Source organism: Gymnodraco acuticeps, unplaced genomic scaffold, assembly GCF_902827175.1.
Source record: "Gymnodraco acuticeps unplaced genomic scaffold, fGymAcu1.1, whole genome shotgun sequence".
NCBI lineage: Eukaryota > Metazoa > Chordata > Actinopteri > Perciformes > Bathydraconidae > Gymnodraco > Gymnodraco acuticeps.
The window spans coordinates 1178807-1201968 of NW_022991760.1; the positions used below are offsets into that span (position 1 = coordinate 1178807).

A 23162-nucleotide genomic window follows, 5' to 3' on the forward strand; every position below is an offset into this window, starting at 1 on the left:
GGCTGATGCTGCTGCACCCTGTCACAGAGTGGTGCAGTGATGATGTGTGTTTGTAGGAACCAGGGAGTGAGTATGGAAGCAAACAAGAGACAGAAGTATTTTAATTTTATTAGACACCGAATTTATAGCATTGAAAATAATTACTTTGAAAATCATGTATCTGAATGTTTTTGCTCCGAATTTACCTATGTGAAATAAAAATGTAAAAATTCAAGTGAAAAAAATTCGAATGTTCAAATTCAGATCCCAAAAATTCAAGTGAAAAAAATTCGACGTCAAAAAATTCGGTGTATAAAATTCGTTGTCCAAAATTGCGATGCAGCATCATCCGGGCTACTCAGACAGGATAAGCAAACGAGCCCTAATGCAATCAAACCGACTTCTGGCCTATCAGAGCACGGCTTTGTCAGTCATGTGATCACAACAACCCGGGAGAAAAATGACGGAGAACAGCGGGGCTCGCCGCTCGGGTAAGTAGTCAGTTTGTGCTCTTTATTTTACAAGCAGTGAGGGCTCGACAGCATTTGTATCTTACATTAGCTAGCTAAATGAGTGAAGTAGCCTTGTGCCTTGTTGTTAGCAAGCTCCGTAGTTATCATTAATTGAAGTGAATCACGTTACCTTGTGTGTGTGTGTGTGTGTGTGTGTGTCAAGCGGCAAACTCTGGGGAACAGCCGGGTCGCCAATACGGAAGTGCCCCACACTGCAGTTCATACATGGGCCGCTAGGGACTGGCTGCAGAAAGGAGCAATTTCCATAGACCACCATGTTAAAATGCCCAACTTTACAGCAGAAAAAAACATGTTTCTACCCATGGATGCAATAAATATTATTATCGATATAGTTAGATTCCACCTTCATGATTATGAATCTGTGAGTGAATTGTTTTCTAACACGACCCTTTTATTTATATTAGGTCTTAAATTGTTTGCATAAATTAGGGCGTGGTCACTTTGATGTACACGTACATGCCTCACTGTCAGCTAACAGCAACTTGTCCACTCTGCTAGGCTACAACCATAGAGGCTACAACGTGAGTTAGTCATAGTACTGTTCTTGACCCTTTAGCTTTAGCCGTGTTCGTGGTGATTGTGCCTTTTAGGGAATATTGTTACAAATACCAGACAATTAAAATGTCGTGCTGTGCGCTTGAATGTACTAACAGAACTTCCAAGAAGTCTAAAATGATAATATTATACATGTTAACCCCGTTCGCAGGTGATTGTGTGCTTGGTAGCTTAGCTTGTTACTTATTAGCCAGCTAAGGACGTAACCCTTTATGCATACATATACATTTTAGTTTATGATTCAGCCTTGGGTAAGACTTTTATAGTCTATGGCTATGACGCCCATAATGCTAAACGGGAGCAAATGTTAATAGGGGACCCGATTATTCCAGTGGTGGCCGCCGGAGCTAACGGAGCCGCAGGGGGCTAGCTCCAGCCGGCGTCCCGGAGCTAGCCCACTGCGGCTCCGTTAGGTCCGGGCGGTGGAGTCATGGCCGTATCTACCATTGAGGTCACCGAGGTCCGGACCTCGGTAATATTTTTCGAGCTGTGTATATAACAAAACTTGTGAAATAATTTCACTAAACGGGGTTCTTTGTAGTACTTCCATTGACTGATGATGGGGGCGCTGCATAACTACGTAGCCTCGATTAAAGCAAACAGAAGAAGACGACATGTATCAACACACCACTGCAGACCGGACTTGTATTGGAGCAGCGGAGGAGTGATGAAGTATCTAGAGATCTGAGTCCAGCGGGCTGCTTGTGTTTCTGTTCATCAGGACATCATATGACCAGCAGATCCTGTGTGAACGCTCTACGTTAGTCAGTGGACGTCCGACAACATGCACACTAACTGATATTGCAGCTATAGGCTATACTTTGGTTTAAATGAATAAACTAGCTAGAGAGCTAACGTGAATTACATTCATCCAATGTCAGAAGGATTACCTTTTAACAAACGTTGTAATGCTTTTCTTTCATTTCAATTTGAGTAAAACATTGAAGATATAACATTGTATTGTTTTCTTTTTACACTGACTCAGATATAATGAAAAGACTACGTCAGTCGAAGCTCAGCTTTGGCAAGGAAGAGACAGGACAGGCAGAGAGAAAGAGAGAGAGAGAAAGTGATGGAAGTCAGGGAGGAACTGCAGGTACTGTACAGTCGGACAGAAGAATGTAGGCTTAATAACCCCATATATCTATCTATAACAATAGTCTTCATTTACAATAGGCATAATTTTTAAACAACATACATCTATTGCAGTTATGATGTCATAATAACATACAATTGTATAAAAAACAATTTGCTTACATCTTTGTTCTCTTTTGAGAATCAAACAAAACTGATTTAAAAAAAAATTAAAATGCAAACAAACAAGTGAAATGAACTAAACTGCTGAATTGCTTTTAATTCACTGGCAGGAGCGACAAGTGAGGAGGAGCAAAAAGTAAACAACAAGGGAGAGATTGAACAAAGAGAAAGAGTAGAGGACAGAGAGATTAATGAACAGGAAGAAGACAGAGAGACTAAAGAAGATGGAAAAGAGGCTGCAGGTTATGGAAAGGAGAGAGACATGGAAAATGAATGTTGACAATGTTTTGTGATCATTTTAGCCTCTTCTGCATGTCCAGATCATACATAGTAACAATCAACTGATTCTTATTATGTATTACACTTTCAAAAATAATTGATGCTGACATTGTCAGCCCACTGACATGGTTTGAAATCAAAATATTATCCAATGTGTGACCCCCCACAGGACTTCAAAAGCACCTAACTAGATCATGAAAATCCCAAAAATCTCGGGGGGTATCCCCCGAACCCCCCTTGCATGTTTGGACCTCGGTATTTAGGAAATCCTGGATACGGCCCTGGGTGGAGTCCGTCTTTTCTCAATGTGTGAATGACAAGCATTAAGAATAACAAAATATAGCTAATTCTCTTGCAGATTGTCTCATTTGATTATGAATGTAACGTTGATATAGGGAAACTACACTGTTAGCAGTAACTTGGTATGCATGTATTTCATGTTAGCTTAGCTTCTTAGCCTGAGCTAGCTCTGTTTACTTCCAGTTCAGAGGCAGCAGGCTCCGCCTCGGCTCCGCCTCTTTGCCCTTATTTGGAGCAGGCGGGATTAGACTCTGACGTCACAGTCGAGCCGTTAGTGGCCGACTCCGCCTACTAAGGGCTTCACGGCAACTCTGCATTTGCATTCCTTTTGTCCGTTATTCTTACTGAAAATGTTAGATTCCACATTCACATCTGACTGAAGATTGGCACCATTTATTTATGACGTTCCAAACTCCGCGGTACAAGGCACAAGTATTGTGAAGCTCATAAAGTGAGGCAAATGCATTTGATCAGCTGACTTTTTTTTTTTGCCAAACTTTATAGGCCTGACAATAATCACACTGTCTCTGAGGTGCAACGTAAAACACAAAACAACACACAAATGAAGTTCCTGTTAGACTACAAAACTATTCAGTGTGCAGGTCTTTGTGTTACAATATAAGTGTCTCTTATTGAATGTCCTGTACTGCTCTTAAATCTCATAACATCAGCTTCTCCTTTCCCTCTTGGATGTTCTTCTGGACCCTCAGAGAAAGAGAACATGGTGAAGCAGTCCTGTCTCTCAGGCATGTCCTCTCCTAACAGAAATATCAAAAAACATATTATTGCAGAGCAAGTGTGTTATTTAAGAAAGAGGTGTGTTTGTTTGTTCAGGGGCTATAAATATAATGATTTTTTTATTTGAATGTGTTTTTAAATCCAACAGTGTGCTACAAAGATAATCAGGTTATGAATAAACCGTTCTAAATTCATCAACATTGAAATAAATGTATTATTAAAATAATATTTAACTGTTATCAAAACTTAGTGCAACTGTAGAAGCTTGCTCTGTTCGGTTGTCTCACTGAAATAATCACTTTTAACATGTTGTTTTACAGTCAGTATACAGAGACAAAGGGTTGCTTGGTAAAAATGTAAATGTAACCTTTTTCTAAGAAAGTCCACTCAACATCACTGATGTGTAGGTGATCTAGTATTTAGTCATGTTTAATGGCATGTCTATCAGTGTATTAGAGTCATTACTTTATGCATTCTTTGTAAAGTATGAAAAAGGTGTACCATGGAATCCGTGCTGAAGTTCTCTGCTGCTAGGACTCCAGATCTGTCTCTCCTCCTCTGGTCCAGCCTGTATGGATCACCTTGAGGACACTTTGAACAAACAGATGTAAAGTTACATGCGTGGCTTACAGACTTCTTTACATGCAAATAACTTTTTATCTTCTTTTAAAAACAGGTCATAATCTTATTGTTATACTTAAGAAATTGCTGGATATCACAGTCCTTATACTGTATCAGTTTGATTGAGTATTATTGTGTAGGTCCTTTTTTATTTTACTGTTACTTTGGATGAGTTTTTCATGAGTCAGTCAAATTAATTTGTTTTCATGCCATATTCATATGTATCACACACGTAAGGGTAAGACACAAACCTATTGAACAAATGCAATGTAATGGATAAGCTTCATTCTGACTGAAGTCACAGATAACGTCATACTGTATCTAATATTTAAACAAATCATTTCCTTGTCACTAAAGCATTGACTACGCTATTCATCGTCCTTAAATGCAGGCATTAAGTTACATGTTCCGTTCTACAGCCACGATGAGGCTGTTTCTCAAGTGTGATGATAATACAATTAAAAGAGGCATTGGTAATAATATTAAAAACAACAATGTTTGGGTCGTTCGTCGGATAGGCGGTTAGCTGCAATAAATAACTCCAGTTCAACAAACCATATTACAATATCTAAGGGAGCGTTATTATTAGTGGTGCACGATAATTATCGGTCCGATATTAGGAATTATGACGTCATCCCGATAAACCCGATAAAAGTATTAATAGCCCCGATAATATACAATATATTTTTTGGGTTAAAAAAAAGAAAATAATACTGCGGTGTGGGTGGATTGGGATGAGGGGCGCTTGTTTTTCACTCGGCTCCTCCCGTTTTGCCAGTACTGTGGTATTAGTGGTTTAGGAAGAGGGGAGTTTTTCACAAATCCAGCGCTCCCTAACTCGTGCCTGGCTGTGACGTAAATGCTGTGCGGCCGTGAAGCCAGGACAGTAAACAAACATGTCGTCGGTAGTATGGGACTATTTCAAAGTTTCAGAGTTAGATAGTTTGCTTGCTATTTGTATTAACAAATGCAGAAGTTCCACGAGGAGGGAAAAAGGCAACGAGCTATAATACTTCCAACCTGATTTGTCACCTGAAACATCGCCATGGTGTATTAAAAGCGTACGAAGACGCCTGCGCTGCTAAACTAGCGGCGAATCCAAAGCCAGCTGCAAAGGCACCGGGGCTTTTACCTATCGACGAGGCTTTTGAAAAAGGCACTTTATTTGGGAAAATAAATATGGTCACTTTGAAGAGTCAAAACTGTTCTTGGCTTTGTTTTGTTCATAGTAGTAATGCTCATGTCATTTGCTCACTACTAGTCTTTTTTTTTTACCACCAGGTGTGCAAAAACTACAGGTACATTTAATATATTATATTATTATCGGTTATCGGTATCGGTCTTGAGAAGCAGGAAGTTATCGGTATCGGTTTCAAAAACCCAATATCGTGCATCCCTAGTTATTATCTTGAAATGTGACGTTCATATTTTAAAAGGTACACATTTCATTGTGAGGTTGATTTAATATACACTAAGCCTCTCTTCAACAATACGTTGACGTTAGCTAGTCTATTTTATGCTATAGTAGAGCATAGCGAATTTAAATTAACCTTAACAATGCATACAGTAACAAACTAACTATCTAACGTACAAGGATGACCTTATTTTAGCAACCTCGCACAGAAGCCTTTTGGTATACAGTAGCATCCCACTTAATGTTTTACACTCTTGGATGCTACGCATAGCATCGTTAGCACAGATGGAGCTACGATTGCTCAAATGCTAACCCAACTCTAAACATTCATTAACGTTAGCTTAATAAAAACACCAGTAACATAACATAAAGTATGCAGGGTTGACTTACCGAAGAAACTGCATTCATGGACGGTCTGTTTTAACTGCAGATCAATCCTATATTTGCATGACGAATGCACCAGGAGCCAACACAACAAACACGGCCGAGTTCAAGTAGTGTTCTCCTCATGAGCTGAGCCACTGTAGCATCACGGAGCCAATGGAGCTAACGGAGCTAGCAGAGAGGAGCTAGGAGCAGCAGTCCCGTTGTCATGAAGGGGGAATCTAACTATATACAGAATATGTTTTTGTGGATCCAGGCTAGAAACATGTTCATTTTCTGATGTTAAGTTGGACATTTTAACATAGGGTCTACGGGAATTGCTCCCATCTGCATCCATCGCCTACAGTTTGCAGCATTGGGCTTCACCGCACTGTCGGTTTGATTGCATTCGGACTTGATTGCTTATCCTGTCTGAGTAGCCCGGATGATGCTGCATCGCAATTTTTGACATCGAATTTTATACACCGAATTTTTTGACATCGAATTTTAAACACCGAAATATTTGACGTCGAATTTTTTTCACTTGAATTTTTGGGATCTGAATTTGAACATTCGAATTTTTTTAACTTGAATTTTTACATTTTTATTTCACATAGGTAAATTCGGAGCAAAAAAAATTCAGATACATGATTTTCAAAGTAATTATTTTCAATGCTATAAATTCGGTGTCTGATACAATTCAAATACTTCTGTCTCTTGTTTGCTTCCATAAGTGAGCATCAGAAGGTCTCCCTCGACAAAAAGTCATGGGACTTTTCCATCAGCTTTTAGAATATTGCAGAATATAAAATCTGTGGCAAACACATGTTTTTTCAGCAGGATAATCTCTACATTTTAAAAACTCTTTATGATTTTTGAAGCACAAATGCATTCGGCAGATGTTAAAAGCTAACAATAGGCTATAAACAAGCTTCATGCCGGTCACATGGCTCATATCTGCCAACCCTACCGATTTGGGCGGTAGTCTACCGCTTTTGACATGTTTCTACCGCCTATACCGACTTAGCTGGCTTTCCCTACCGATTTTCAATCTTCCCAAACTAAATTAAAATGACACTACATAGACACTGTACTTTTGGCGGACACCGTTTGCAGCGATCGCATCATCTGAAAGAAAAACAACGTGCAGACCGGGGGTAGCGCTGCCTTTCCTCTGCACCCCCGGGGCTGATGGGTAATCACTCCCAAATGAGTGAGGGAACAGAGACGAGGCATTTGGTACTGCAGGATTTCCCCGTTAATATCAGTGTCTCGAAAACACATGGCGAATGAAAGACATCCAGTGTTCAGACCCGGCGGCAGACATACGTCTCTGGGCGGGCATTTGATTTACCAGGGCGGGCCCACCCCGAAATTCACATTTCCCGGGAAATCTCGAGATTTGTCAAGGGGGGGTGGGTTTAGGTTGCCATAAGGCTGTTGACGGTCTTATTATAGGCTACATCCATTGGTTGGTTTTGTGGCACATTTGTAACGCTGTGCCAACTTGGGCAAGCATGCAGGCAAACTTGAGCACACACAGAGTGGAGAGGTGAGTAAGGTTGAGCGATTGAGAGAAAGGGAGAGAGAGAGAGATTGAGCGAGGCAGAGAGCATGTGCAGCGGTCTGCTTGCGCACAGAGCAGGAGTTTGTGAGAGAGCCGGCTTGAGAGTCAATTTCTCTTCAAAATATAATTGATTGCCAGCCTCCCTTGTTCCTGGCTGGCTTGCTAGCTCGTTGGTAACTGATGTCTTCTAATGTGCCTGCATCTGGCGCTGAGTTGCCATATTCCTTTCAAGTGTATAAGTGTGAACCACTTCCTGATATCCATTGTTGCAGATAAATATAAATGATAATAGCCAAACTAACCTAGCAAGCGTAAACTGACAGTGCCGCATCTCACTCAAAAACCCACACGACTCAACCCAGCGAAAAACCAGTCTCGCGCGCAGCCTTTCATTCAGAATTTAATTCTGAATTTCATAGCATAATAACAAACATTATATTAAACTAATCTTTCAACATAGTTTAAAACAAAAATAAATATTAGGACAAAGCCCTACAAATAACAACAATAAACATAATCAGTGGCGGCTCCAGAGTGTTTTTGTTGGGTAATAGGGCTAACCCATACAGTGGTGGGGCTCAAGTCAGTATTTGCAATGTAATTACATACACGCTGAACATGATGAATTGGAAATGGGGGACCCTGATGTAAACAAGACGAAAGTCTTTCTCTGGTCTGCATCCCCTTAAAAATTGTATGTTTTGAGCTGTACTGTACTGTACCCAATATACAAGCTGTTAATAAACTTTTCAATCAATCAATCAATCACGCTCCCCTTGACAGTGAAACGCCAAGCGTGAGGTTTAGATTATTTCCCTGTCTCAATCCAAATTGAACTGTATGAAATAAAAAGGCACATTTGTGTTGTAGTAAATAAAAAGGACGACCAGCTGGAGCCAATCCTGCAATTTCCCCACAGGTGAAAGAGTTGACATGCTGAAAACCCAACCCCTGCAGGGGGGTCTGGGGGGGATTCTCCCCCAGAAAATACTAACATAAAATACACATTCTGGTACTCTCTTGAGAAGAAAAATAAATAAATCTATTACTACACGACATATTTAAAAAATGAATGCCATTTTAGTTTTTTGTTACTTTGTTCTGAAAGCTGAACCTGCTGCTCCTCACAGAGAGAAGAGGCTGTGTGAATGACTTTACATTGTGGATAAGGGTGGATAGCCCCCATTGTTCTGTGTGTCAAAATGAAAGACAACCCACACACCTATCAATCATCAAACCGTGGGGTCTTATTTCATTACGTGTTGGTTTCTATCAACACGTAATGTTGTATCGATGTATATAGAGATGTACTACAGCAAAAGTATTCTCCGTCGGGACTTCCTGCAACAACACCACGCCGTTATCGTGATTCTGATTGGCCAGAAGACATTATCAAAGATGTTCTATTGAGAAGACGATCACTACGTGACAAAAGTTTTCAAACCGTTTCTAGTCTTCGGTATTTACTGCTGTCTGTGCAATTTACTCCGCGCGAGTTGGTGGACTTTATTTAGCTTACTTTAAAATCATTTTTCATGGTGGGGATAAGCCATTTCTTGGTATGGCTGTAGCCTACCCCAGTATACCTTGGCGCCGCCACTGAACATAATAATAAAACAATTAAAATGTTGTATTCAGCCCTGATTAAAACAGCGGGCCCAAATCCTGGATGGGCGGGCCCAAATCCTGGATGGGCGGGCCCGGCCCCATGGGGCCCGCCCATGACGCCGGGTCTGCCAGTGTTTGGTCTTTTCTGGAAGCATCCTTCACCTACAGTGTCTCAACTGAAAGAGGACCACAAACACACAATATATAATAATATTTTGAGATTTGGGGATATTTATCTCCCATTCTTTCACTTTTTCTGACATGTTCAACACCAAACACGTCGTTAATGTCTCTGTTTAGTGAACTCCAGCAATCTGAAAGCCTGTACATTATTTATATCACACTTTATCAGTAGAAAAATGCAGGAAATGACTTTTTTAATGCAGTATTTTCTGATTTATGGCGCAACACAAAGATATTTCGCTCTGTGCAAACCTTTGACTCTAATATGTCAACAACATGAAACAAGAATATGAACCTGGCTTTATCCAATGTTCACACAAGAGTTCTACATCCTGACACATCCTTCATCGACACTGTTTCAACTGAAAGAGGACCAGAAGCTCATTACAAATATAATAAAATGTGGAGACTTTGGGATATTTATCTCCCATTCTTTTACTTTTCGAGCATTTTACAGACCAGACATGTCGTTGATGTCACTGTTTACCAAACTACCACTTTTTCTGAAAAATGCATAAAATGATGCAATATATGTTAAATACATGGTTTATACATGTAATTACTGGGGTTCCATTTCTTCTGATTACCTCGTTTGGGCGTGCACATTTGCCACGCGCAAACCTACCTCTTTTGGATTTGGAAAGGTTGGCATGTATGCATGGCTGCGAGTCACCACCGCTAAGCTAAAGGCAGCTAATGTTTGATGCATGTGATGATGTTTAGTAGTTTCATTTAGTCACTTGATTGCAACCACTGTTTTTAACACACATAAAAGCTTCCAACATTTACCAGTGGGGTATTCACTGATGTATTTTATGTCGTAGAACAAATTCTGAACATTTCTTAAGCGTCAGATTAAAAATATGACCCAAAAACGTTGCCTTTGAGACGTGGGAACCTGCCGTGAAACTAATTCCCTGGTTTTAGGACTCTTTCTTGCACCACTCTATTCAGGCTTCAAGTATCAAAAATGGGAAACAGCTTTAGAAAATAAGGCTGGTGTTATTCCAAATGATTCTTATTGTCCCAAAAAGCGATATCAACACTGCCTTAGTCCACAACTCAATACACTCTGGTTCCTTCTGAAGACATAAATATATATATATTACAAAAGCTCACAAATATATAGTTTATTATTTTCAAAGAACTGAACACATTAGTTATTTTTCAAACAGGAGGAAATAGTGCATTTGTTGGGGACTGCAGTATTTTCAGCAGCGGATTAATCCACTCTTGCTGCTCTGGTCGAGCCTCTTACAGTTTTGTGACCAACATTAGAGCTCTATGGCACAGAGAAATAAGATATTCAGTATCAGGTGTTGGATACACACACAATACTTGTTAGTGGATACATTCATTGTTGGTTTGGGTCTGCACATGGGATTTGTTGACAATAAGAAAAATGTAGAATGTCACCAACCGTATCATTTAACAGGGTTGTTAGCATAGGCAGTGATAGCCTCCATGGCTGAACAGACAGAAAAGGGCATCACCTGCAGAAAGTCAACCAACAAAACAATCCCAGGCTCAAGACATCTCGCTACTGGCTGCTCAGTTCAAACTGGCAAACCCTTTCTGGCTGGGCGGTACTAAAGCAGAACAGCAATGACTGCTGAGCACCAAAGAAGGAAACAATGACGAAAAGCAATTATTAGGCCCGGTCACACCAGAAAGGGCTCAGCTAAATGTATTGCAAGCCGCATTTAAATGAGTTTATCTTGCAGCTTGGTGATGCAGTAACTGTCTACAGGAGGATTTACCAAGCTCCTATAGCTGTTACCAATATGCCAAGGTGGAAACAGTAGGGCTGCAACAAAAATAATGTGTGTTGTTGCAAGTATATAAAAGTGTAACAGAGCTAACAAGCTATGATAGCCTCTTTTTTCTTTTGACAATCTGAACTTAATTTCCTTCAAAGATCAGCGTGTCAACACAATTCACTATTTGTTAATGCTTGATTTCACTAAAGTTGAACTCCTAACCCTGCGAGCTATTCCGGAAATGTTGCAGCTTCTATTGAAATCTGTTGATTTGCCACCTTAATCCCGGAGTGACCGGGCCTTTACAGATAACACTTTTGAACTACTCTCATGATCTAAACGTAAAGTCTCAAACTGATATGGCTGTGGATGGATTCTAGCGTTCAGACAGTGTTAGCTCTTTCTAAATCCTGACAGTACAGTGTATGGTGTATAGGCTCAGCATTGAGATTTTGGTGTCACTGGTTCCCTGGTTTCCCTTTAAGCTTGACAGCAGCAGAGGTTTTAATACGGCTGGGCGGCTGAGGGGCAGAGGAAACACAACCCGAACCTCATGGGACTGAGAAAGTAAAAGGCACTTCAAAAAATTATCACAAATTCCAGTGTAACTAGATAGACTATATATAGATATATACTGTATGTATACACAGGCATTGTCATATACGAAGGAATGCAAAGACAGAGTATAAACACTTGACTTTAAATACATATATATACTGTGCATATATATATACATATATACGTTGAATATCATAATATATAGGTAACATTTATTGATCGTAGCTGGCAATAATAGTAGCTTGAAAAAGATGGGGAGAGATGTGATAAAGCGCATTGTGGTTTTTAGGTTTGTTGAGGTTTTCGTGAGGGCAAAACTTGTGGCAATACGTTTCAGTTGCTGTGCACGAACTGAAGAGTTGCATAGGCAAGAAAACAAGTGGTTATTGATTACTCAGTTTACCCTTTAAAAGTGGTAAAGAATAAAGAAACCATTAGATAAACGTAAAAAGTTAAGTGAGGACAGTGTTCCTATCCAAATGGATAGTGAGATTGCTTAAACTTCTGTGAATCAAAAATAAAAGTTTTTGTCCTTTAATATCAAAGAAGCAAGAGTCAGTTCAGAGTCAGCAGCTTATTGTGCAGGGCATGATGGCATGGATGTGTTATAGACTGCAGCTGCAGTGCATGAACATGTGTCCAGGACAGCTACAGCTGGGTGTCCTGGTACTGGAAGGAGTTGGCGGTGTAGTATTCAGGCGCTGTCGCCTCCTCCACATCCTCCTCGCTGGGGCAGAAGGGACGCCCCTCCCTGGAGGACGGAGGAGTCTGGGGTCCAGGACGGGAGCTGGACCTGGAGGGACAGACAACAGCTGTGTTGAGTCCTGCACTCATAAAATCAACTTTATGTAGTTGCTGATTCTGATTTCACAACATCTGTCCACCACTTCAGACATAAATGTCTCAACAACTATTGGATGAATTGCGATAAAAGGTGTACAGGCGTTCATAGTTCCCACATGATGAATCCCAGTGACTTCACTGATCCCCATGTGAGAGCCACTTTAACACATATTCATGTCTGGGACATTTTTTTTATTTAGATGAAATATTCTTTGAATGTCCCCTGGGTGCTGTCGAGGTGCCGTTGAGCAAGGCACCTGTTTCAGCGCGGTGTGTTCGGAGCGCCGGCTTAGATCAGCCGGAAGCCAGAAAGCTGATCAGAATCAGGTAATGAGTCACTAAATAAAAGCAGGTAACCTGGTTCTGGTCTCTTGCAGTAAGCTGGGTCCTGAGAGGGGTACATGGAGCCCCCTCAAGAAATAGAGGACGGCTATATTGTTTATTATTTTGTGTGGACTATCTCAGTTGCTGCCACATGGCTATTTCTAATAACTTTGTTTGGTTTGCACAACTCGCACTCTCCTTCTGTCATGATCATGCATTAAACAAAACAGCATTTGAAACTATACTTACTATTCTGTAGCCTAGCTTTAAATTTAAGAGGACTTTTGAAACTAAATATCTTGATTTCTTCTTTTCTAAGGTCACATTATTCCGTGGTCTTACATCATAGACTTCATTTTTAACAGGAAACTAGTAATTGTAACATTTTAGATAAATGTTTAATGTAACCCTCTGAACCGGGTCATCATGCTGTAGAAGCTGCAAGGAAATGTGTATTTCCTATTCTTAGGCCTTAATTATATTGAGGGTAGTATTCTGTGAAACATTACAATGTATGCTCACTTTCCATTTGACATCCAGATAAAGTTATTTAGATAACTTGATTAGCTATCAGTGGACTATAAATCGGTAAATCAATATATGTATTTGAATAGGTCTAAAGTTAAAGTTGAAGCCATTTATTGATATTTATTTTCTCTTTATTATTTGCATTGCATTTGATATTGAGGTAATCCAAAAGTAATTTGAAAGTAATCAAGTTAAAGTACTTTATATTGTGATAGGATTTCCCCAACAATGCGAGCCTCTGTGGTATCGGGGGGGAAGTGGGAGGTTACACTGACACGCAGACAGCCACTCACAGCAAGGCGTATGGCAGTAGTGAGCCTACCCGATAGGCTGAGGGCGGCTGTGCTCCAGCTTGGCCGCCTTCAGAGGAACGGCGTAGATGTCGGGGTGCTTCTGAGCCATTTCCATCTGCAAACACAGATCAGTATATTAAAGCTTGAAATGACCGGGATCCAAACTAAAGTGCAGCTTCTACCTACAAAACTACTCTACTGAAATAGACAGACACACATCAGACAAAATCATCATCCAATCCCACTTCAACACTCAGAATGTCCGATTAGCCTGTAGTGCTCTCCATCGTCTGGTAATGTTATTGTCCTTGTCCCCATCATTGGTGTCCATTAGTATGTCTTGTTTATGTTAGACCTGCTTGTGTTTTCCTCATGTTTTGTATTTTATATCTATTCTTGATGAGATGTTGAGTTATAATTACACGATACATGAGTGATAATTAAGACATTTATTTTTCTTTGGTAAATGAAATGTACAATATACAATACAGCTTTATGTGTACAGCACTTTCAAACCTCCAGACCAAAGTGCTGTACAGAGAAATACCTCATTAAATAAAATACAAAAATCACTTTTGTACTTTTACTACAAAATCCATGTATTATTTACTAACTTAGTTTTAAAAGGTGCTATTCTTGAGAATAGGTGTAACTAAAGTCTGATTTAAGAGTTGATTATATTTCACATTATCAATCCAAATCTGTAAAATAACTAAAGGTATTAAATAAATGCAGAGGAGTAAAAGTACACGATTTACCTCTGAATTGTAGTTCAGGTCGTTGTTGTAGTGTAGTAGAAGTAAGAAGTAGCAAAACATTTAAATATTCAAGCAAAGTACAAGTCTCTCAATATTGTACATTAGTACAATATTTGAGTAAATGTACTTGGTTAGTTTACACCAATGCGTGTAAATCGCCTCCTGATACTACAGCTGGCCAATAGGAACAAAGAGCTCTGCCCACCCTGGCACTCTGCGCCTCCTGCAGCTCCAGGATCCTCTGGGCCCGGGCGAAGTGATCCATCTTTTCGAAGGCCTTGATCTTCCCATAGAAGGACCTGAGGGAGGGGTCCTCCCCAGGGCTGTCTTGCGCCGCCTCCTCCTGCTGCCTGCAGGCTGCCAGGGCACCGGAAAGAGCCCCGGGGGGGTGCACTGTAGCCTCTGCAGTGCCCCCACAACTGCTGGACCTAAGAATTGGGGGGGGTTGAGGCGCTCCCACAGGCCACATTTTGCTGCAGGAGTTAAAGTGGTGAGCCGGAGGCAGGGGCAGCGGGCCGGAGGAAGCTGCTGAACGGGGGATGAGTGGGGGTGGGTCATTGTTGCTGCTGGCCGGGCTGCTGCTGGAGGGAGAATCGTAACTTCGGCTGGAGCTGGGGGGTGGAGGGTGGTGCTGACGGTGGTGATGGTGTGGGTTAGTTGATCCTGATAAAGTGGCCGGATCGTCCCTCAGAGACAGTTTCACCTGGAGAAAAAGCATTAGAGCCAGAGCAGATACTCAGAGTTAGTGGTGGTAACAATCGGACTTTTATAAAAGACAATAGAAACCAAGCAGAAACGTCATAATGCAGCCATACTGAGACTAGAGGCACTCAAACAATATGAGCTCCTTAGCTTTTAGTAATTCTCCATCTCGACCACAGCAGGTGGACATACTGAGGGCTAAACTATTCTGTCAGCAAGAAAGGAAATGTATGAGGTGCTGGATGATGGTAATCATTTGCCATTTTTGCAGAATGCCAGCAGTGGTGTTTGAGGTTGTCGTTGCTGTGATATGATGTCACATCTGGTAGATCAATTAAAGTCATCAGCAGGGAAGAAGATTCTAGAAATGTAGTAAAGGATACTAAAACTGGAGAAATTCCAAGAAGTTTGATACCTTCTCGATACGAAGTTTAAAAACTAAACTAAAACAATAAACCCAATGTACTCAATATACATCAATTGGACAGGATAAAAAAGATGAGTTAATGTTGAGCTCCAGGACAACAGCTATGGGATGTCAGCTAGGCAAGGAGAGATGACAGTTTTTGATTGGGGGATGAAAAGAAAAGCCGTCTACCTAGCTAGGAGAAGCCACACACAAGTACGAGAGTATCCTTTATGTAGTGGGAGAAGAGGAAAGGGCCAAGGACTGAGCCTTGATGAACTCCTGTTGTCAGGCTGCATGGTTTAGACATCTATTCCATGTCACCTAGGAGAACTCTGACCCGTAAGGAAGGATGCAAATAGACAAAGTTCAGTGGGGTGGGGAGGAAAGCTTTGAATTAAGTATTACCTCCTGAGCAGAGTCCATATTTGGTTTTAGAAACGTGTTCCCATAGAGAACAGTGGGAACAAAGAATTCCATGTCATCTATATGTTACAATATGTTATATTATTTGTTTGGTTATTTCTCAATGGATACAAATATTCACTAACAAATCTACATCCTAAGCATTCACACCTAATATTCCGCTTCTCTGGTGCGCACCAGACCACAGTTTGTTACATTGTTTCATTTTTCAGAAGGTTAGGTTTGCGTTCACACGGGACTATAAACTTTAAACACAAGTCATGTGCACGGAAATGCTGTTCAACCATTGGTCAGACATTAAGGGGTTAAACACGCAAATCCCGGCAATTTCTACCAGAGCCTCCGCCATGGAGCATCGGCACTTTCGGCAGGTTATTCTCAAACTGCTGTTAATCTGGAGATCAACAGACTCTATCGACCCGTGCATATGATTATATAATCAGACAACGTCCGTTAAAAGACATTATAACATAATGAGAGACGTTCGGCAGTAAGGAGGGGCGTTTCACCGACGACAGGTGTTCTTACTTTTATGTAGCTGACGGAGAATTTTTACTTTACACGACACTGTTCAACACTTCATTCTGCTTCACTCTTTAACCAAAAAAACGCGGATGTCTTAAAAGACTCTTTAGCTAAAGACAGGGACGTGCACAGACATTTGGAGGGGCTATTGCTCTAAACTGGAAAAAGGGCCCCCCCCCCGAAAAAAAACACAAGACCTTTTGAAAATTGTAACGTTTTTAATGTAAAAGAAACCAAACGATTAATACATCAACTAAATTGAACAGTAATTCACATCTCATAACAAAATAAGCTAAGGCGACTACTTGCATTCGGTGACTTGATTTTAAAAATGTTTTGCGGTCCATATCTCATGAAAATATCTAATGTTAGTAACTATTAACCTGTTAAGCCCCGAGCCTGTTTTTCAGGTCTCAGGCTCGAAAATGACATTCCCAGAACCAATGACCATATCTTCCCTTCTAAAAGGGTTCAATTAATAATCTTTTTTTCTCAAAGCAAGGTTACACCTGTGAGTTGGATGTAGAAGTGTCAGAATCAATATAGATGTTTTTATTTTAAAGTAAATTCAGATTGAACACAGTAAAAAAATGTAAATGATTGAGTCCGTCCAAAAAAAAAAAATGACTTATAGTGAAAACCACTCTTGAATGATGGGATGGTAGACTAAAAGCTTTAGGGATCCAAACTAAAACATATAATAAGTACCCTGTATCAAGATTGATGCAAAACAAGTGAAATGTGACCTTTTTAGAGAGATTTAGCAAAAATAAAACACTTCTGGGGTCATTTGGGTGGATTTGACCTATCTCTGGCCCCCCTTGCTCGATTTTGCTGATTGACATCTCTTTCTAACCGTCAGAGCCAATGGAATTGAGGGGAACTCCCACATACTCCTTATTTGGTAATGTGTGTGTGTGAGACTGACGCATAACCGGAAATTGCGATAACTCTGGTGAATACCATTAGCAGCTAACTTGCACTCTCCGATTATAAATAAAAAAAATTATTCCACAGAAACATTATCAACCTATGGATTAACCGATTCAGCTGGGTTTTTTCTCATTTTAATGCCATTGAACAAGTCTTTTGGTCAGATTGACAGCTAAGGTGAGACGATCTCCCGTAAAAGCTACGTAAAGGTACGTGTTGTGATGTCTGTGTTTGCTTCCCCTGTCGCGAGTTCGGATCACTCAGTGATGATACTATATACCTAAATAATCTGTGGAACCTCAGCTTTAATCGGATATCTTGTATGTGCAGCTACGATAAGTAATAAGGGTATCTTTTATCTTGAGTTCTGTGCCAAAGTGTGTTAGCATTTTTCGCTCAGGGGTCATTTAGATGCTTCTTATGAGACTTGTGTTTTGGTAAAAATGGTTTGTATCGTCAGTTAGCTGAGATTATTCCCGTTAATCTGGTATAACACATTAATAGGTTCTTAAATATTAAGATCCCCCAGTGTCGTGAAAAAAAAAAAAAAAGTACGCGCCGATGGGGACCTTGGGGCTTAACCAAAATGGGGACAATTCTGTTCTAATGTAGTTTGACCATTATAACTGCTGTGCAGGACATACTGATAAAATAGGGCCTCTAACTAATTACCTTAAATAAACTCACTAATGAATGAAACCAGTTCAATACGCATTATTCTTATTCTTATCATTCTTTATGAGCGCAGTGTAAGGTATCTAATTACTTATTTATTTAGTGTTCCATAACTTAATAACAGAGATGGTCAAACTAAAGTAGAGACATGGCAGAATTCCTACCATGAAGCGGGACAGTGAACTGTTCACCCGTGAGAGGGCGATCAAGAAAAGAGAGCGAGCGGCCCCGTTGAGGGAGTTTACAGATGAAGACATAGAAAGACAGAAGCACAATAACAACAAGTAGGCTATATTTAGGTGTTTTTTGTAAATAACCGACGGTATCAAGAGGAAGTAAAGTCCCCTGGGTTGTCCCTTATACCCTAACTGCCATGAGAGAACTCAAAATCAAGTTTCCAAAATCCGACACTGAGGTGGTCTTAACGCACCGGCAGATGACAGCGCTGACAAAGTGTGTTTCCCGCAGTGAGACGCTACAATACTAATTGTGGGCTCATCATGTTGATTCGGCCACAACAGAAAAAAGAAAAAGAAACTCTCGCTCTCTCCAGAGGGGCAGGTCAGCCAAAAATGCCAAACGGGCCATTGCCCGGGCAACATTAGCCCGTACCTGTGCACGTCCCTGGCTAAAGATTTTGAAGACATCCGCGATCTTGTGACCTGTAAATACTACGCTTCCTATGTTTTGGTGCGGACTGCGTTCACACCAGCAATTAACCGCTCCAGAGTTCGCAAGCAAGCGCTCCAAGACCACCTATTTTAGCAGACCAGAGTCCGGTTGTTTAGTTCACTTAAGAGGTCTCGGATTGTGTTCACACCGACCCAAACGAACCGCACCAAGCGGCTAAACGCACCAGGGTTCGATTCAACCGGACTATACAAGGCAGGTGTGAACGCACCCTTAAAGAGGACCCATTCTGCTGATGTTCAGGTGTATATCAGTCTGTAGTGTCTCTACTGTGACATGTCTCCTTGCTTTAATGTTCAAAAAGCTCGTTATTGTTCTCATACTGCCTGTGCTGCAGCACCTCTTTTCACCCTCTGTCTGAAGCCAGAGCCCAGTCTGCTCTGATTGGTTAGCTGGCCGGCTCTGTTGTGATTGGTCAACCACTTAGAGATGTGTGTGAAATGTCCTGCCCCTTAGCCTATCACGTGCAATGTGTTAAAGCGCTAGCCAATAGAATCGCAAGTGTAACATATTGATGTCAGCATGTCCAATGGAGGCGTTTCAGTCAGGGGGGGAGAGAAACTCCCTCTGGAGGGAACACAGGGATTTTAGTCTTTACACACCATTTACATGCAAAAACATATATAACACACTACAGGAGAGGGAAAATCCCAAAAGCAGAACAGGGCCTCTTTAATATTCCACAAATAAAAAAACTGTATACTGTATTTATTAAATATAATAAACTAGTGGGTCAGCTTCAGTGGTAGTCTGGGTTGTGGGAAGCGACGGTAAATAAAAAAAATTGGGATTTGGGTTCAGACACAAAACGTTGCCTATAAGAGAAAGCACTAAAAAGACAAATAAAGAGAAAATGTTTTCATTCCAACCAAACTACATCTCCTCAACATTATTCCCTGTTTACTTGGAATAGAGATTCATGCTAATCATTGACATATGCTGCTGTGATGTATCGTTGGAATGAAAACATGAACACAGTTTAAAGTCGAACACTACCGCTAAACACAAGCCCACCACCATGTACCAATAAGTGAGGGGAATTCTGGGTACCCATCTGGTCCACTGAGCTGACGTCGGAGGACTCTGAGCTGCAGTGAGAGTGGACTCTCCATATCAGGCCGTTCCTCAAAGGGAAGGGCAGCTTGTTCCTTTGCATGGAGGTAAAGAGCTGCCAGGGCGCATGTGGAGGTTAGAGTCACAGTTGCTAGAGGTGGCCAGAATTACCGTTTGCTTTAAAAAAAAAATATGTATCTTTTATCATTAAGATCATAATTTAAACATTTGTTTTTGTGAAATGGAAGTGTTAAAGATCTCTTACATCATTGTTTTGACCGCTCCACAATTAAAACAGAGCTTCATTTTAAATCATAGGACCTCCAGTATTGTAACCAGTGTGATATAAGTCAACTGAACTCTTCCTGTTTACAAGTTATCCAATTGACTTTGATATCTTTACAAACTTTTTTTTAACCATTAGTTTTACTCTGCATTCAATTATTTGTTTTGGCCACAAGGGGGCAGAGCTAGGGTTAGCTTCAGCTGACATGTTATCTTCTGTCAAATGCTGCCACTTTACAATATGATATACTGTGAATTGTGATATTCTTATTGTACTGACTTTTTTTTTAATATATATGGTTAAAATGGTTACACATGTGTTCCTATTTACAACTCATTTCCTCTTATAGTTTTTTTTTAGTATGCACCACTATACGCCAAATCTTCAACCAATACATTATTTTAGCTCTTTAGCTGCTAAATGCTCCACTATGTTAACCTGTGTGCAGTTGACACTATGAGCAACACTGCTGTATAACCATGTTTCATTTGAACCCACAGTATAAACACACTGTAAACGATTTCCAGCCAACATAAATGTCAATATGATGAGGAGATAGAAGATATCTGCAAAAGGTGGGGGCTGGCTGATGGAGTTGAACTGTGTTCTTGTTGTTCACTGTTAACAATAACCCTACACTCCGACATTTGTTTCCTAGGCCAAAACAGTATGAATAGGGCAAGTATTAAAGAGGACATGTTCTGCTCATTTTCAGGTTCGTATGAATTTAGTGTCTCTACTGGGACATGTCTCCATGCTTTAATGTTCAAAAAGATCTTTATTTTTCTCATACTGCCTGTGATGCAGCACCTCTTTTCCCCCTCTGTAAATGGTGGTGGGCTTGTGTTTAGCGGTAGTGTTCGACTTTAAACCAGAGCCCAGTCTGCTCTGATTGGTTAGACGTACAATGCGTTGGAGCACTAGCCAATAGAATAGACGAGTGATACATAGTGAGGTCACTATCTAATTTTACACCCATTAATTTCCCTGGATAAGTGATTAATCCAGTTAATGTCCAACAAATAGCTAAAATACCTTGTTTGACCAACAGTCAGAAGAAAGTATCAAAGAAAGTATCTTCTTATCCAGGGAGGTTGTGGCTCAGTGGGTAGTGCGCTGATCTTCGGATCACAGGGGCACTGGTTTGAATCCCGCTGCAGGCAACATTCCACTGTGTCCTTGGGCAAGACACTTCACCCCAAATTGTTCTTGCGGGGATTGCCCACAGGATTGAGTATGTAAGTCGCTTTGGATAAAAGCGTCTAACAAGTAACATGTAATGTAATGTAATCCTCACAGTTGGATTGTATTGCTTTAGGATGCAGAAGCGTGTTTCCTGAGGTGTGTGTGTTCCCACTGTGCATATATACTGTGTGTGTCTTACCTTGCCGTCTGGTGAGAAGACAGGTGGAGGACTGGACCTGCTGAGGACTTCACGGCTGCTCAGTTTCCTTAAGCGACTCCGGATGTCTGGACTGTACCTGCGCAAGATCTACACGCACAAACACATAAGAATTCATAAAAAAAAGGATGTATTAAGACTTTTGTTGGTAATTTGGTGTATTTATTACATGTGTGTCCATAATAACTGTGGACATATAATTACAATAGAGAATGCAATACATTGAAGGTGCAGACTTTGTATTCACTGGTTAACTATAGAGCAGCTGTACAGAAGCTACTGGAGCTGCATTCTCCTGTCCGCACTGCAGGTGGCAGCAGCATACTAAAGGCAACACATACATGTCATCATAAAGCCCTTAACACTTTGCCAACACAGTGAAGTAGAGCTGAAGATACAAAGAATTAAGAAGATCAATGCATGACTATGTTGATGAATAACAAGTCATTTGAACAGGGACAATGAGTGAGCCTGATGTCAGCTAAACATTGGAGCGGTGAGGCTGTATCCATAGGCGGTGCGTGAGGCTCAGGTTTGGGAAGGCTAAATAACTATTTTTTACCTGACGCTGCCCGCCTCTGGCGTCTATAGAAAAGAGATCAACTCAGTGAAAGCACCGCCTGCTGACCAATCAGAGCTCAGTGTGCGGAGTTTAAATCTATCAAGTCATATTACAGGATAAACGAAATAGTTTAAACTGCCGTATGCAGAGAAGACGCCAACGTGTCGCTCTTATCATTCATATCACACTGACATCACATCATCAATCAGATCATCGATCATAATATCACAATATTTCCTTATCTGAGTCAGCTTCTCGAGCCGTACCTTACAGTGCACATACTGTATGCAGAAGTATTATTTTAAGCAACACATTAAGTTGACGAAACACTCAACTCAAATGTAATTAAAGTCAGATCCCTTCGTGTTTTAGATGGGGCAGTATCATAAAACTGTTGTACGCTTTCAAACACTCGGTAGTTATTTTTTAACGAGTTGTTCTGTATTCTCCTTGCAGGTGCAACTATGTGGCTTATCCTGGATTATATGTTTAAGTCATCATGGATGTTTAAAGTTCATATTTGTCTAATATTAGTTTACTTTTCATTAATGAAGTATGACGCTGCGCTGTCAGTACACTTGTCCCTGTTTGTGATTGGTCAAATGTAGCTAACCCCGCCCCTTTCACGTGAACGCGCTCTCAGCTGGAGAGAGAAACCCTGGGTTGATTTACCGAGTTGATAACCAGCGCCGTAGGACCGCTTAGCGAGATCTTGTTTGTTTGGGTTAGTTAAGATAACTCAAGCATATCCAGGGTCTGTTGAACTGGCTTCGTGGTACAGGGCACAGGTGGCTGCATAGCAGCGCTAATGTCAAAGACACAAACATTATACATTATATTTGTATTTTACCAGGATGCAGTGACACAAATATTTGGGAAGGCTTAGCCTTCCCTAGCCTACAGTACCCGCCGCCCCTGGCTGTATCCCTCCGCCGGGCTAAGGAGGGCTAATGATGAGCAGAGGGGAGAGTAGCATTTACTCCAGCACTGTATTTAGGTCAGTGCTCACATTGAATCCCAAATGTTAACTACCCAGCCTGA

At 40.8% G+C, this 23162-nt stretch overlaps 1 protein-coding gene across 7 annotated transcripts in view; it reads right to left on the bottom strand.

Moving 5' to 3' along the window:
- Positions 1–10502: 10502 nt before the first annotated feature.
- Positions 10503–23162, bottom strand: part of LOC117534963 (tight junction protein ZO-2-like) — a 127373-nt gene continuing 114713 nt past the window's right edge. For 5 of the 7 annotated variants that reach the window (XM_034199246.1, XM_034199247.1, XM_034199250.1 and 2 more), the window contains 4 exons: positions 21542–21649; positions 14667–15164; positions 13733–13818; positions 10503–12508 (listed from right to left, as the gene is read on the bottom strand). In XM_034199246.1, coding sequence (XP_034055137.1) covers positions 12364–12508; positions 13733–13818; positions 14667–15164; positions 21542–21649 — 837 coding nt within the window. In that variant the 3' untranslated portion in view covers positions 10503–12363. Of the gene's footprint in view, positions 12509–13610; positions 13819–14666; positions 15165–21541; positions 21650–23162 lie in introns of all 7 variants that reach the window. The other 2 variants (XM_034199248.1, XR_004567347.1) reach the window with 2 other exon arrangements.